Here is a 16,232-nt window from a genome sequence, read left to right on the forward strand (position 1 = left end):
AATCAGTCACTTTGAGGGTTTTAAAGTTGGCAGACATCAGCGGTACCTCTGATGGAAAATTTGAAAGAGTTCCAAGACTGATATAATTTTGGATCAAGGCTCGCTTTGGAGTGAATCACAGGTTCAGAAGTGAGTGTTGCAAAGCCAAAAGCTATGTGACTGTCAACAGTGATAATGTTAAGACAGAAATCTACAGGTTACATCAATGAAAGTTACAAGAATAAATCCATATTTGGGAAAATATGCTTATGTGCTGTCTTGGCTGGGAGCAGGAGTCTCCACTAGTTGCCTGGCAACATCGACGTGACAACAAATTTCACAAAACTTAAACCAGAAACAGTCGAGCTTATAAGCCCCACTGTAAAACCATGACCTGTCATTTTTACTTCAACAAACAAGATATAACATGTTACAGCTGCAGTATTTTCAGTGTCAGTTCATCTGTTGATTATTTTCTTTCCTGATTTGGTTTACAAAATATTAAAAGTATATTATGCAGGAATTTAATGTAAAGTTAATGTTTGTGAACAAACGTGAAAGTGAAAGCCAGTCACAGATTAACTCTCGTATATTTAGCTTTTTTTTTTTTTTTTTTTTTGCTGCTGTGTCCGCAACTTTCATGGTTTCCTCTTGGATTTGTGCTGCTAACTGTCTGGCACCTGGTTGCTACCTTTTAATGAAGTTCTGGCCTCACCTACACACTGTTTCTGGGAACGTCTCAAACACAGCAAAATAAGAAAATTCAGGTCGAGGACAGAGTCGCTACAGATGAAGACACTGCCACACACTTTAAGTACGTCATAAGAGGGATTACTGTTGTATGACTGTTGTTTTATGTCTTGTCTTGTCTTCTCAAAAGTAAAAAAACTCAGAAGTATTTCATTTAAAATTATGAAAAACGCAGAGAAGTGGCAAATCTTCACATTTGAGGAACTTGAACCAGAGAATATTTGAATTGTAATTATTATAAAGCGACCAAATAAACAGTTAGATTCTCTTTCTAACCGTTGCTAAATTGATGATTTGTTTCAGCTTCTCTCTGCCTCACAGAGAGAGGGTTCTGGGTTTGATTCCGGGGATCATGGGGGCCCTTCTGTGTGAAAGTTTGCATGTTCGCCGTGTGTCAGTGTGGGTTTTCTCCAGCTTCCTCCCACAGTCCAAAGACACACACGTCAATTGGTGACTCTAAATTGTCCGTAGGTGTGAATGCGAGTGTGAATGGTTGTCTGTCTCTATGTGTCAGCCCTCTGGTGACCTGTCCAGGGTGTACCCCACCTCTCACCCATTGTCAGCTGGGATAGGCTCCAGCCCCGTTGTACCAGGATATACAGTGATGGACATGTTCATTAGTGATCTTTCGAGGGGCTGACAGGTGGATTTTTTACCTTTGTACAGAGCCTGGCTAGCTTATTCCCCCGTTTCCGTAACATTTCAACAATACTGTTGTTAACGTGGTTTGGTTTAGGAAAACAAAACACTTGGTTATGGTCGTAAAAGATCATATTTTGGCTTAAAATACACGCTCTTCATGGCACTATCTGTGGTGGAATAACAGCAGTGACTTGCCAAAAAACAACCAGTCAGCTCATATACTACGTCATTTTAGAAATGTTGATTTTATATATATAAAATGTCAGATGTAATGTATTAGTGGTTTGCAGAAATGTACAATGCCATCATTTTCTTCTGGTGACTAGGCTGCAGTCCTCTCATCTAACTACTGCCAAGCGATTAAGAGATAAGAAAACTTTAAGTGACATGGTAGCACACTGTAGCACATGCAAGTTAACTTTATAGACTTAATAACTTCTACAAAACAAAAAAAGTTCAACTATAAGAAGTTGCTCCAGGTTTTGTTTGAGGGCAATGTTGTGTTTAAACCAGGCATGTGCACAGATGGTGCTCAAGCAGCTGCCCTTTTGCCCTCTGACTAGATAAATGCCCTTTTTGCGAGAGATGTCTTTTCTATTTCTTTTTCTAATTTAATATTTTAGTTTTCAAATTTGACCCATGGCATCAATTTTCCATCAAACAGCCCTTGTCACAGTCACCACAGAGCAGAGCAGCATCACGTCTCCCTGTGACCTGTCTTCATGGGCAGGTGAGTTAGTCTGGCGCACAATCACATCATCTCACCAACCGCCTGGTGCCAGGATTTAACTTCATTTTTTAAATCAATATTATAAGACAGATGCCCCCAAAACTGTCTGTGCACAGGACTGGTTTAAACCTGGAGCGAGCGGAACAATGAGCAGTATAAAGACTTCATCATATTTAATCCATGTGACTTACCTGGCTGTATGTATTCAATACATGTCGGCAAATACTCATTGGTGTCCAGGTCGATGGGAACAAAGGCTGTGTATTTGCTCAGTATATTGCAGGCCTTGCTGGTGTGGATGGCGTAGAGTTGGTACTTCCTGCCAGAGCCTGTGAATTAATTATAATAAGCATAAAATGAACACTGTGATCTAATATTATATAACAACATACTGTGTAACATAACAGTGAACAAAAGTATTCCAAACACTTGTAATTATTTTACATTAAATATACATAATATTTATCTGAAACAGTTGGAAATGCGCTTATTTGGTGTCTTGCCCAGATTTAGTTGAATCCCACTCTCATGTCTGTTTGTTAAATATGAAGTTACAGCCAGGAGACGGTAAGTTTAGCTCAGGAGGAGACAAGCGGCCTGCTCTGTCCAGAGGGTAACCAATCTGTTTGTTTAATCCAGTGGATTTTGGTACCTCTGGGCAGAGCCAGGCGAGCTGTTTCCCCCTGTTTTCAGGCTTTATGCTAAGCTAAGCTAAGCTGTATTCAAACAGACAAATGGTAAGAAAGCAAATAATCTAAATAATTAATCTAAATTTCACAAAGCACCTAAATCATGCGCTCACCGTGCTCGATCTCACACTCCTTATCTGCCATGTGCTCAAAGTCACAAATGATGGAGCGTCCCGCCATGTGGTGGAAGGTCTCATTCCACAGCTCCTCGTGAACCTTTTCCTCACGTTCCCGGCCGTTCAGAAAGGGCTCGATATCAAAGACGACCTCCCACTTCACCAGTTTCCCACACAGCAGCCCGGACACCACGGCCTTGCAGTCACCTTTGAGCTGGTTGGCTGCACCCAGATCTGAAGTCTGGGTCTCCTGCGGGGTTTCTGCTTGACACAGCTGGTGTCCGTAACCATCTGAAATGTCACAGGTTTAATTCCTGAATGTGCGTTTTTTTATTTCCTACTCAACGTGTATTCAAATCCAGCTGAAGCACAGCTGCTGCTGCTGCTCACTGGTGACAATATTGTTGTTCCCTTTAAAGCTCTCATTGTTCAGCCTGCGTTCAGTAATTATTTTATTAAACACTTCCCCTTTTGTTCCTGATTACTTTTCTGTTTTGTTCCCAAATTTAGAAAACCATTTCCTGTCCGCCTCCTGTCTCGTGCTCAATCATCTGTCATCATTTCTCATCCTGGATTTAGGTTGGATGTCACTTAAGTCCATTTTTAGATACTTGTCACATCCAGGGTTCCCACACATTTTCATTGACAAAATTTCAAATCTTTTCCACGACTTTTCAAGGACCCATTTTTTTATTGTTAAATTTGCCTAGCATATACGATTCAAACTCTATTCAAACATAGTTTCAGCTAGTGGGCATACATAAAGAGAGAGATGGACGCAGGGAGAAAACGAATAAACGTATGTCATGTAAATACAATATTGTCACACATCGACACATCATTACATCAAAGTCTATCCGTGTAATATTCCTGTCACATTGTCATTACACACAACAAAATTCCATGACTTTTCCGAAACTCTCAATGATTTTTACTTATTCCATGACTTTTCCAGGCCTTAAAAAAATGTGATGGTTTTTCATGACCTTGGAAACCCTGCACATCAGATTTGTGTTTAAGGAAAAGTTTGACATTTGAGGAAATGAACTTAATCATTTTCTTGCTGGGGATTAGATGAGAAGATTGACACCACTCTCATATGTAGTATGGTAAATCTGAAGCTAGAGCTAGCAGCCAGTTAGCTTAGCTTAGCATAAAGACTGAAAACACTACCTTGACTTTATCAAACCATGGATGTATAAGGAGAGCAGCATTGGAGGCAGAGCCCTGTTAATTCCTATAACAGCTGCTCAGTGGCACATGAAACCAAAAAAGTTCACCTCACAAGTGTAGAATTACCTGGATCTTTTTTGTTATCATGGGGCTCATTGGGTGAGGAACGTTTTGGGACCAAATCCCAACAGTGAAATGGGTCATTGTGTAGAGGTTGTGACATTCAAAAAAATGTCTCACTGATTTACAGACATTTCTTTCACAATGTAAGTCGATGGTCAAAAGTCTTTGGGCCCATGTGGCTTCATGTGGCAGATGCGGAAGTTGTAGTTACATGGTTTGGCCACTATGTAAAATTGGCTTCAAGGTCTGGCGCACTTTCAGGGTGTCCTTTCTCTGATTGGCTATACATTTCCAGGCGTTTGCTAAATGCTTGTTTTAGTCTAGCTGTGATGCCAACTGGCGCCACAAACGAAAAAGACCCAGGAGGAGAGTGGCTCAGCCCCAGCAGCTTATGCTTTTGCTCCAATAGTCTGAAGTACGGCTACCTGGTCCAAACAGTTGTAGGTTTTTTTGTTTGTTTTTTTACCATTTTTGTTGCTACTTCATCATTAAATTCACCTTTGAGAATTTTTGACACACAAAATTTAAGCTATAGTGCGTAACTACATGTCCGTAAATGTCCGTTTCACCCAAGCCACTACTAGAGGAGATGACACAATGCTGATTAAGCCGATCGGCTCCTCTAACATCTCGCGGTATTTTTCGATATATATCATTTTTAGTTTGCGTGTCGACGGGCAACATTCCCTCAAATGAAGGGCAGGGGAGGAAGAGCGAAGAGTCTCGTAGCAAGAGGTAGAGCGCAGGTAGAAAGAGAAAGCAACATGGCGGAGAATCCAAAGAAGCGGCCGAGACACGGTTCAGAAGTGGATCCTACCACAGAGAAAAAGCCTGGACGTTCGACTGAAGGTCTATTAGCAAAGAAGGAAAGTGACCGACGGAGAAGGCAAACAAGGATTTGTATTGGCGTCGCTTTTCCTCAGTGGAGAGCCCTGAAGGAAGAAATTGGGCTGAGGGCAGACACGGATGTTGCCTTGCTGCTGTTGGATAAGTAAGTGACTTGGTTTATAATTATATTATGAGTAGTATGTGTTGCTGTTACATGTACTGGACCTAGTACTTTATTATTTTCTTGGAAATGGTGCTATGAACGTAATGTAACGTTAGCAGCCTGGTGTTCGCCACGTTGTGTAGCGTTGTGTACACGGTGTGAGGCCAGTGTTACTCTGTACATGGAAGTGCCGGCTTATTTGTTGTAATAACGCATTATCCGCTGGGGGGCGACAGAAGTTACGCACTATAGCTTTAACTGTGTAGTTTTAAATATTGGAAGTTTTAAAAGAATTTTCGGAATTTAGAATTTAGTCCCACTGGTAGGAGGCCACAGGGCAGACCCAGGACAAGCTCGGAGTAGAGCCACTGCTCCTTCATGTTGAAAGGTGTCAGTTGAGGTGGTTCGGGCATCTGATCAGGAGGCCTCCCACTAGAGGTGTTTCAGGCATGTTCCACCGGAGGGGCAGACCCAGAACAAGCTGGAGGAATTACATATCTCATCTGGCCTGGGGATGTCTTGGGGTCCTCCAGGAGGAGCTGGAAAGAGTTGCTGGGGTGAGGGACGTCTGGGGTGCTTTGCTTGGCCTGCTGCCCCCACGAACTGGCCCCAGTAAGCAGATGAAAATGGATGGATGGATGGATGGATGGATGGATGGATGGATGGATGGATGGAGAAGCTCCACCACCATTGAAACACTATTTTTAAAAAGAGCAGCTTTTGAAGTACCTCGCAATTGTGGGTCCATTTTTGTCATTATAGCCAATCAGAGGCAGAGTAGGGGTGGGTCTTCCCATAAAGCATACTTGGTAGGCATGCCCAGCGAGTCAGTTTAGTCTCTTTCAGCACCCCTGAAGCTCACTAAATAACATGCTATATCTTGTTTAATTTGTACAAAAATGTACGTGTATCTGAGTACTTCTGTTACCCATTTGCAGTCTTTATGCTAAGCTAAGCAAACTGTGCTCTGGAAACCAAATAATTGGATTTCTGAAAATGTAAAACTTTTCCTTTATATGGACAGTCATAATGTCTGTGTTATTTCAAGCAGACCTGTTATGGTAGCTTTAAAATGTTTGAAAATGTTTAATTACTTTAAGATGTGTTGGTTTGATTTGGTCACTCTCAGTAAATTCTTTGATCAAGGTCTCACCCGTGTCTCCGATGCTGCCAACAGAGGGGCTGTCAGTGGACGATCTGGAACCATCCTCCCCAGCGGAGTTGCGAGCTGCAGGCGGCACGCTGATACCGCTGGGCTGAGGGTTGTCCTGAGGCTGCGTATGGAAATGAGGCTCTGAGTCAGCTTCCTGCGGCAGAGGCGGCTCCTGCTGAGGGAGCGGCCTGTGACAGCTGGCAGGACGCCCTCTGGAAGATGTGGCACACAGGCTCGCCAGCTGCGGCTTAGAAACAAAAGAAAGTTGTTTCTTTCATCCTCTGGTGCAATCAAGGTATGGAACATCATCTACTGATTGTAATTCTGGTCACTCCAGTGTGTTTATTCATTCACGGTTCTTTGAAGTGATGAGTAACATACAGACTGTTGTATTCAAGAGGAATATTAAGCAAAATCATTGCTAAGAGGTGCAAACAGTTGGCCGATGAGACACAGTGAAGATTCCCAGACTGTTTATATTTGATGAAAATTATGCAAATCATCTCAACTGCAAACAGGGCTGGGTCTTACAATTATTTTAATTATGCATTAATGTGGAGATCATGTTTCTCTGTAATGCTTTGTTGGTTCATGAGACGTCAGGGTGCTTTCACACCTGCCCTGTTTGGTTCAAACGAACCACACGTAGGGGGCAATCCAACTTACGTTTGTTTGCCCCCTGCATGCTGTTTGTTTGGGCAGGTGTGAACACAGCAATCACACTCAGGTGTGCACCAAAACAACCAGATCGAGACCTTCTTGAAGAGGTGGTCTCAGTCAACCAGATCGAGACCTTCTTGAAGAGGTGGTCTCAGTCCGGTTACAAATGAACTCTGGTGCAGTTAGTTTGTGGTGAGAAGGTGTTCCGACCTGGATCTGAACCAACTGCAGTCACATGACACATTGTTTGGGTTAAACATGAGCATGTTACAGTCCTGGAGGATTATTAATGTGCACCTCCTCCTGTACTGCCTTAATATGCACATTCAGCACATCCAATGCATCAAAACATTGTTTTCTAGTTGGAGCCGCGCCTCGTTTTCAAACTGTATGGTTTGACTAAAATGAACAATGACAGCAATATAGTCCACGATGAGCAGCGCTAAAATCAACCTGCGTAGTTGTCCCTCCATTGTGACATTAGAAAGTGTCACATTTATCTTGCAAGTGTACTCTTCTTCAACGTTTGCTTTACTTCCTGGATTCACATGGAAATTCTGACCAATCAAGAGCAGCTTTCTCGCGCAAGATATTTGTTCTGGTCCACTCGTAAATGCTGCCGTGAGAATACAAACCAACTTTAGGCAATTATGCAATTTTGGAACAAAATAAGTCCCTGATTCAGACCAAAGCAAGACAACTCTAGGTCTGAATGCACCCTCAGAAAATGGTGAACAATGCCTCATCTCTGTTTCCTGAACCCCGCCAGCATGACGTCGTCAAGTCAGTGTTTCAGTCAAGACCACCTAAACCAAGACCAAGCTATGACCAAGACCAGTGTGTCAAGATCGAGACAAGACCAAGACTTTTAGGGGTTGAGACCAAGTCAAAACCGGTGCGAGTCCCATACAGCATGACACACTTATGATGAAACGTGGAATATGCGAGCTATAGGCGCTCCTAAAAATGAAGCACTTTCTTCACCTCTTTTATTGCCATATATCGAGTATATGTGTGTATGCATAAGTGTACCATGTGAAATAACTTGATGAAATAACCAAAAGGCACCGCAGAGGTAAACTTCATGTATCAGAGTTTTCCTTTGTTTTCTATAAGCAAACAAATACACACTGACATACTACTGAACCTTTCACATGGCTTATCAAAATTAATATTCCACTAACATTCCTGTTTACATGCAGCCGTGCATACTTTGATTAATGTGTCCTATCATGCCATTGATCACATCAAAAAACAGAGAAGTAGAACAGCTGGAGCTGCTTGTCATTTTGCTTCTTTGCATCAAAATAAGATTTTTTCAGAGTTTTCAATCAGCGGCGGAGTTGTTCAATCATGGGAACACCATCTGCTTCCTTCATTCCTTCAACCACCTTCTTTAAAAGCTTGGCGTTGTGATATTGCCGCACATCAAAACACCTGTTGATATCCAAGTCTTTCATAATGTTTTAAAGTCGGTGTGTTTCTCCTTCTGATCAGAAATCTGAGCTGCTCTTTGTAATGCATCTCTACCCACTTTTGCAAACTGTTAGTGAGTTGGTTTGTGTACAGTGTAGCCATGACAATGCACAAAGCTGATCGTGAACAGGCCAGAGGCCGTGTGTCACAAACTGCAGAAAAAAAACCCAATTGAGACTCATTTATGTGCTGTATACATGTCCAAATAATGCAAGTAAAACTGGAATAATCAATCATGTGGATGAGGCTTTTGAATTTGACCACCACCCGAATTTTGTGAGCTGCAGTATTCACATAAAGAGAGGAAGAGGAGAGAAAGAGGGAAAAAAAGGCAGCGGAGGGCAGCTGCTGTGAAGCTGAGTGCTGTGTCCCTCTCCTTACAGAGGAAAAATGCCTGCTTTGTAAAAGAGTGTTTGCACATTTCTTACCTGTGCCGACAAAATGAGTAGCTACACTTCCAGCAGCTGTCATGGACTATCTTTGTCAGATACGGACGTGCTGAAGTTTTGGCTAGCTGTGCTACAAATGGATCCTAACACTCCTGTCCATACAGCGAAAGGTAAAGAGACACTTCAGACACTTAAGCAGGATTTATACTATACTTGTGGAGCAGAGCCTACACCGTAGCCTACACATGTGGCCTACGTTGTTGTGAACATTTATACTTGTGTGGTGGTGTGTCTGTGTCACTCTGCATTTACACCTCCAAACCACTAGTCAGCGGTGGGGTTTCTGTGAAGTGCTGTACAGATTAGATGATTCAATACACACATTAAACATGGCTTAATAGAGACAATTCCAAACACAAGTACACAAATCAGCTTCACTATAACTCGCAGCATTCACAGACAAACACTTGTCTTTATCTGGACACATTTTACCCACAAATACAACATGCTAATGTTTTTTAGCACAAGCCTAATGCATTTTACATTGTATAAATTAGCCTAGCTGATAGCAGACTTTTCCTCTTCTCATATAAAACCAGGGACAACAGCAACATTTAACAAAAGTAACGTTACAAAGTTCGGCTCCATTACAACTCACAAGGTTCACTGACAAAACAACTGTCTCATACTAAACACGTTTTCCAAACAAATACAACATGCTAACGTTATTAGCACAAGTCTATGGCATTTTACATTGTATAAATTAGCCTAGTGACCAGCGGAGTTTTCCTCTGCTCATATGAAGCCAGGATAAATCACACAGAAGACTTAAAATGCTATTTTTGTGGAGGCTTTATTGTCTTCACAATTTATTGTTTCTTATCTGTGAAATTAAAGTAAATAAAAGCTTTGTTTCCACTGAGGGAAATGGTTTCAGATTACAGACCGGCCTTAAGACCGGTCTTGAGTGCTACATCACTGGATCAAGTTTCTCATTTTGAGATATTTAGTTAATTATCATCATCACATGAGATTTCTGCAGTATGATAAAATTAAACTAAATTGATAATCCTGTTTTGAGTTATTGGAGAGGTTTAAGATTTCATCTTCGCACCCCTCTTGCCGCTCTGGCACAGGTTACAGTAGTATCTTAATTAATGTTGTTAATTTTTTTGAAAATACACAAACAAATGAATAAAAAGTTACTTCATTAACTCATGATTATTAGTTATAGATTAATCATGGCACGAGTGCGGTGGATCCTCAGCCTAATTTACAAAGAGAAGATATAATCTCTTCACAGCCCAGTGAACTCTGTTTAGTTATACTGAGATGCTCCCTGAGCAATATTCAAACCTAATTACCATTCATAAATTTTGCCCCTCATTACTGAGGAGAGCACATTAGTCTGTTCTTCATTATACTCCAGTCCAGATGAGGGTCAGATGGCTCTTTAATTTATCAACACAGACGTTTTATATAATGACAATATAACTGTGTCATGATACAAAAAAAGATCCTCCTGCCTCTGTCACCGTAACACATTGTGGTTTGTGTAATGTGCATGTGTGTGCTTAAACATAAAACATGGGTATTATTATTGTTATTTGAAGACAGCTCAGTTTGGTTTGAAACCTGTGAGCTGCGACTGAATTACAGGCTGAATCAGAAAATAACCGCTGACCCATTTTCCAAAGTAAACCAGAGCAGATCATCTTGAAAGCAATCATGGGAATGTTACTCATCACAGCGTGGGACTGCACCTGGTAGTCGCTCCTCCACTGCGCCTCGTGCTCAGGGCTCATCTGGCCTATCAGCTCCTGGACTTTGGCTCGCCTCAGTGGATTCTTTGCCACCACTGAACTGGGATCACTGGGAGTGTAGACCTTCTTTGCCGGGTTGTAGTCTGCTATCTGGTTGGTGCTGTACGCACGCCTTCTCGGAGACGTCTTACAATCCAAACCTGGTGTTTTGTTCAAAAAGAGAAATAGTCAGCCAAAAATAACAAACCTTGGCGTACATGGCAGACAAATAATTGTTGGTTCTGGCAACTCTGTATTGCTGATTGTTAAATAATGAGTCTAAAGGTGCCCAGTTCACCACAGCTTCTCTTTACCAGAGCCATTTCTATTCTGAATGAGGAATAAAATCCTCTACCACGCACAAAGTGATTCATTTTACATTCTTGAAAGCATCATTTTGTGTGGGATTTTTTAAAAATGAGTTAAATAATGACAAACACTAATGCAGATGGACAAGGCCTAAGCATCATTAGCCATGTTAGCGGCTCTGCAAGGCTGTACTTCAGCACAGTGATGAGCTAAATTCCAACCCGACAGTGACTCTGACAATTAGGGTTGCAGTGGCATACAGATTTCAAGGTATACCGAGATATGAAAGTTGACAATTATCATACCGTGAACATTTGCTTATCCATGATATTGAAAAAAAAGCAACTGGATGGAGAATCTCACCTTTATTTTTATAAATGTGTGATAAAATGTGTGTTCAACTTAAGAAAAACAACTCCATTTTCTTCCTTTAAGAGTCATTCTGACTGGGAAGATTAATATTTCTGTAATACCGTGATACCATGAAACTACAATATTTTCTGAGACAGTTATCGTACTGTGAAAATCTCAAGCAAGTTATGCTTACCAGGTTCACCATCCTAGTTTAGCATGGTAGCATTGAACGTAAAGTATTGAACTACAGTAGTGACTTTCAGTGCAATTATTTTTACTTTTTTTTCTCTTGAATGTACACAATTATTCAACATACAATGCACATAATTGTACATACTTATGTTTATTCTCATTCTTGTCTTTATTCTACTGATGTATATATTGTGCTAACCATTATGGCACAATACATATTTCATATTTCTGAATATAACACTACTTTATACAGTGTAATGAAGCACAGTGCACATATTTGTACATTTTTACACACTTTATGACTCAGCACAGTGACGTATATAAATATATATCTCAAGTACTCATGTTAATATTGTAGCATAATGCACAGTTTTATTAGCCTGGAAATCCAGACTCAAATCTAGAAAGATTTTGAGCCTGGCCGTCACTGATACACCCTTCCTACCCAAGGGGTGGCATTAACTGAGTCATTTCAAATGCAGCCGCACACAATTGGATAGCACGATGGCCAATCAGAGCAAAAAACAAGGTGATGTATTCATTGCACTAAGCCCCATTGGTTTGCCAAACAGTAGGGCTAACTGATATATTATGCTTTTGCCATATCCCATCAGCAAAACGGCAAAAACGTCCTTCCTGGAAACAAAGGCTCCTAGGGCAGTCTTCTGTTCCTCTCTCAAGGAAAAAGATAAGTGTAGTTGGTTTAGCGTTTCTTCCAAAGCTAAATTGAATGGACGCGGTCCTACGGCGCAGCACTGTCCTCATCATGTTACACCTGCCCAGAGCCCGCCTCCGTCAGATAGACTAATCTGATTGGTCCGATGGTGATTCAATGGGCTCTGCTCGTCGGGGTCAGATCCCCGTGCAGAGCAAATTTGAATTTGCTAGGTGCGGGGCATCTGGATTTCCAGGTTACAATTTTATTTCTATTTTATTGAATTTAATTAGTTACTTCTATTTCATGCACCTGTTCTTACTTCTTATAATTCTCTATTCTTTACATCGCAGCGACTGTGATGAATAACAATTTTCCTTCAGGGATCAATAAAGTATTTCTGGTTGTTCAAGGAACCACCCATGGGCCAATGGCAGCCCTCTAAAACATTTTGTGCGGCCCTCAAACATGACACTAAATGCATGCTTTATATGTTAATCATCTGCTGCTCGTTTCAGTACTTTAACTTTTAATAGCTTACATTCAGTACAATACAATACTTGGCATCTGCGTCATACTGCACCCCCCTTACAAGCATCGGTCTGCTAAGAAATGACAACTTGTAGCAAGCAGCTAGTCGCATGGCAACTGGTAGCACCTCACAAATTTTGTTCGGTCATCAATGCTAGCGCTGTTAGCTGAAGTTAGAAATTTGTTTGGACAAATCTGCAGTTTAATGCGTAAGTGAGATGGAAAAGATACGATTTTTTTGTGTGTACACTTTTTCTTTGTGTCCTGCAATCATATGCGTCCCCTAAATTAGCACTCAGTAAAACTTTGAGAACCCCTGCACTAAACCCTGTTGCATCTCCAGCAGCGACTATGGCATAACCAAGTGTGTTTTGTGCCTCAACCTAATCACACGTTAACCACAGCGTTGTTGAAACGTCAAGAAAGTTTCGACATATCCACTACATAATACTGTACAAATGTTACATATCCGTGGTTTGCAGAGATGTACAATGACAACATTTTTCTGGCGACTCGATTGCCTCTAACTACAAGAAACCTTTCCAGACCATATCTCATCTTATGTATCTTTACACTGCTTTTGATTCCTGCCTTCATCCAGGCAAAGAGTTGATACTTAGCAGCTAGTCAGGCCTTATCTCTATACACATAATATCTGCTTCAGCTAACGTACACTGGCGGGCCTAACCGGCTCCAGGGCAGTTTTTCATCTTAATTAATTGTCGTCTTAGGATGTGTATACTGTAGGTTCTTACCCGCGGTGTCCTGCTCTGTGGCAGCAGGGCTGTCTGTCATGGAGTCCTGGTAGGGATCATACAGAGGTGATTCCTTGTAGGACCCCTGACTGTCGCTACCTGTCCTCAACACGTCCTCTTCTTGTGAGTGGTAAAACACGGAGCTGGCTGACTCGATGGAGCGCATCATGCTGTATCGCCTCCTCTTATCCTGTTGAGATTTTGAGAAGGTGACACTTTGAAGTTACAAGGTTTAATTTAAAAAGCTCTCTCATCGTTAGCCCTCGGCTCTTTTTATCTTTCTGGTAAGGCCTCTCACAGGTAATAAGTGGTTCAAATAAAAACCATTAAATAATTTGTCACACTGAACATTAACAACTTATTTGAGGTTTCTTTTCTGAAATGTTCGCACAGAAGGTCACCCTGCATGCGGTCCTTTGTTCAGCTGATGTCTTGCACTTACAGATTTAGGGTTGGCATGGTAGCGGGTAGTGTCGCACACCACACTGTAGCCGATCAGACTGTCCCCTGGAAACAGGAAGGTGTTGCCCACGGGGGACAGCAGCACTTCTTTGGTCTCAGGAAAGAGCCATTCAATGGAAATGTCACTGAGTACTGGAGACAGGGTTTTCTTCAGGGACTTTATCATCTGTGGAGTGAAAATAAGCCTCCTGAAATAGTCGTTCAGATATAAAATGCAGCGTCTCCCTGACCAGCACATAAAGCGAATGGCGTCTATGAGATATGATTTCCTAATTGGTATCAGTGGCAGACACTCAGTGCTTAGAAACCACTGCATAATGGCTCTCCGGTGGCCCTCAGAATAGCTGGCTGTCATTAGGAGTGATACACAAAGCTGGAAATGAGTACCTTGGGCTGCAGCCTCTCTCCGTCGGCCAGGAACTCTGCTGTTCCTTTGGAAACTGTCGCCAGTCCCTGCACCAGCCTCCTGCAGGCGTTCTGTCCTATGCCGAATGTGAAACATCTGCACAAACACATTAAACACTGCGGCGTCATGGACAGATCAAGAGACAGTACATGGTAACAGGTGTCTTCTCAGGATGTGCACAGATCCAAAGAGATGCTCTGGAGATATATAAACAATCTAATTTGTCAAACATAGATTTGGGAGGAAAAGGAGCCAAACAGGAAATTATCTTTCATGCTGGAAAGTTGAGACGTGCCTGCCGCTGCTCTGAGTTCACCCCAGGGAGGTTGGCTGGTGCTGAATTTTACCATTTTTATTCCATTTTTCACTGCGGCTGATTTCATTACACCAGCTACATCCCTTTTGCATTTTTAATGAGATCAAAGATTAAAACGGGAATGTCACCTTCTGCGTAGTTAAAAACCGAGCGTGGATTTTCAGGATGGAGATTCATCGTTGTTTGCTCTTGTTTCTGACCGGCTGCGCTGATTTGCAAGCATAGTGTGATAATGAGCCAGGAAGTGTTGATGAACTGGCCAAGCTCTGTGTACCTAATGCAATCGTCTAGGGGCAGTCATCCATTAAAAGGGGGAAGACAAAAGTCAATTATTTCCAGCGTGACTCAGGAGAGGGATTCACAGTGTGAGGCTTGGATGCAACCAGCAAAATAAAATGATTTCCCAGTGTACTGCAGATCCACTGTGCCACAGGCGCTCGCTCTCAGTTGACAGTTGGTGTTTGCATCCATCAGAGAGCTTTATTACTTCCTTACTCTACATGTCGCTGTAAAACCATGTTCTTTCTTATCTAACCCCAAAGCTTACAAAAAATTCCGCTGTTCTGACAGATGCTTTGTAGCGATGAACATAATGTTTGACAATCACACAACATTCAATGCATACTTCTGGATTTCATTTTGAGAGGATTACAGCTCCAGAATCAGGTGATGCATTTAAGCCCCTGACAATCCCTGGATGTGATTTCATGTTATCTGTCAGCTGTGCCTTGATATTTGCATAACGGCATAAACAAAAGATAAATGTATTATCAAGTGCTTTGACACACACACAGTCACTTCTCTGCCAGCGCTGTTACTACAATATTCATGACAGTGTGGGGTGAGTAGTGAACTACTTGTTATTAAACTGGTGATTTAACTACATTTTGTTGTAGCTTGTAGTTCAACTATATTTACATTTGCATAGAGATTCACGTAGTTAAATTATTGTTTGGCCATTTTGTGTGGGTAACTAATGAAACTACAAACAATTAACCCTTTGCTAAGTCCCGCCCCTGGACGCCGACTGGCCAGTCATAACGTAGCATCAGACCGGCTCAGACCAGGGTGCGACAACAACACGGCTGTGCTCCATTGACTCTAATGCAGTCGTTTCAGATTTCCTTCATTTTCAGGCTGGTTGTGTGGATTTGGAGCTAAATGTTGTGCCTGGGGCACTTCGTGTATTAATGACACTCGTTACCTGGAGAGGTTGGAAAAAGACATACGTTTCTTCTCTGTTCCAAACCAAAATCAAACCCTGAAAAGTGTAGGGTTAGCTAGCTAGCTACTGAAGATATAGCCTACTGAATGTATACACTAGGGCTGTCAAAATTGCTCAAAAATGATGTTCGAATATTCCTTCTAAAAATAACTCATAGGTTCGAACCCTTCGAATATTTTTTCATTATGTCCACAAGAGGGCAAACTAATACAAGGAAACATAACTACTTGTAGGTATTTTTATTTCCACATAAACGTCTTTGAAAACATTTACATACCTACACATCAAAACACATAAAACAATTATCTATAACATTACGTTATAAACGACCGCGGACCTCTCGCTCGCCCCCCC

At 41.7% G+C, this 16,232-nt stretch overlaps 1 protein-coding gene across 1 annotated transcript in view; it reads right to left on the minus strand.

Moving 5' to 3' along the window:
- Positions 1-16,232, minus strand: part of vwa5b1 (von Willebrand factor A domain containing 5B1) — a 49,369-nt gene that overhangs the window by 10,341 nt on the left and 22,796 nt on the right. The window contains exons 11-17 of the mRNA XM_050064851.1: positions 14,319-14,433; positions 13,912-14,097; positions 13,470-13,659; positions 10,635-10,834; positions 6,347-6,593; positions 2,904-3,197; positions 2,293-2,430 (exon numbers count right to left, since the gene is read on the minus strand). Coding sequence (XP_049920808.1) covers positions 2,293-2,430; positions 2,904-3,197; positions 6,347-6,593; positions 10,635-10,834; positions 13,470-13,659; positions 13,912-14,097; positions 14,319-14,433 — 1,370 coding nt within the window. The remainder of the gene's footprint in view (positions 1-2,292; positions 2,431-2,903; positions 3,198-6,346; positions 6,594-10,634; positions 10,835-13,469; positions 13,660-13,911; positions 14,098-14,318; positions 14,434-16,232) is intronic.

This window comes from Epinephelus moara, chromosome 16 (assembly GCF_006386435.1).
Source record: "Epinephelus moara isolate mb chromosome 16, YSFRI_EMoa_1.0, whole genome shotgun sequence".
In the NCBI taxonomy this organism is placed as follows: Eukaryota; Metazoa; Chordata; class Actinopteri; order Perciformes; family Serranidae; genus Epinephelus; species Epinephelus moara.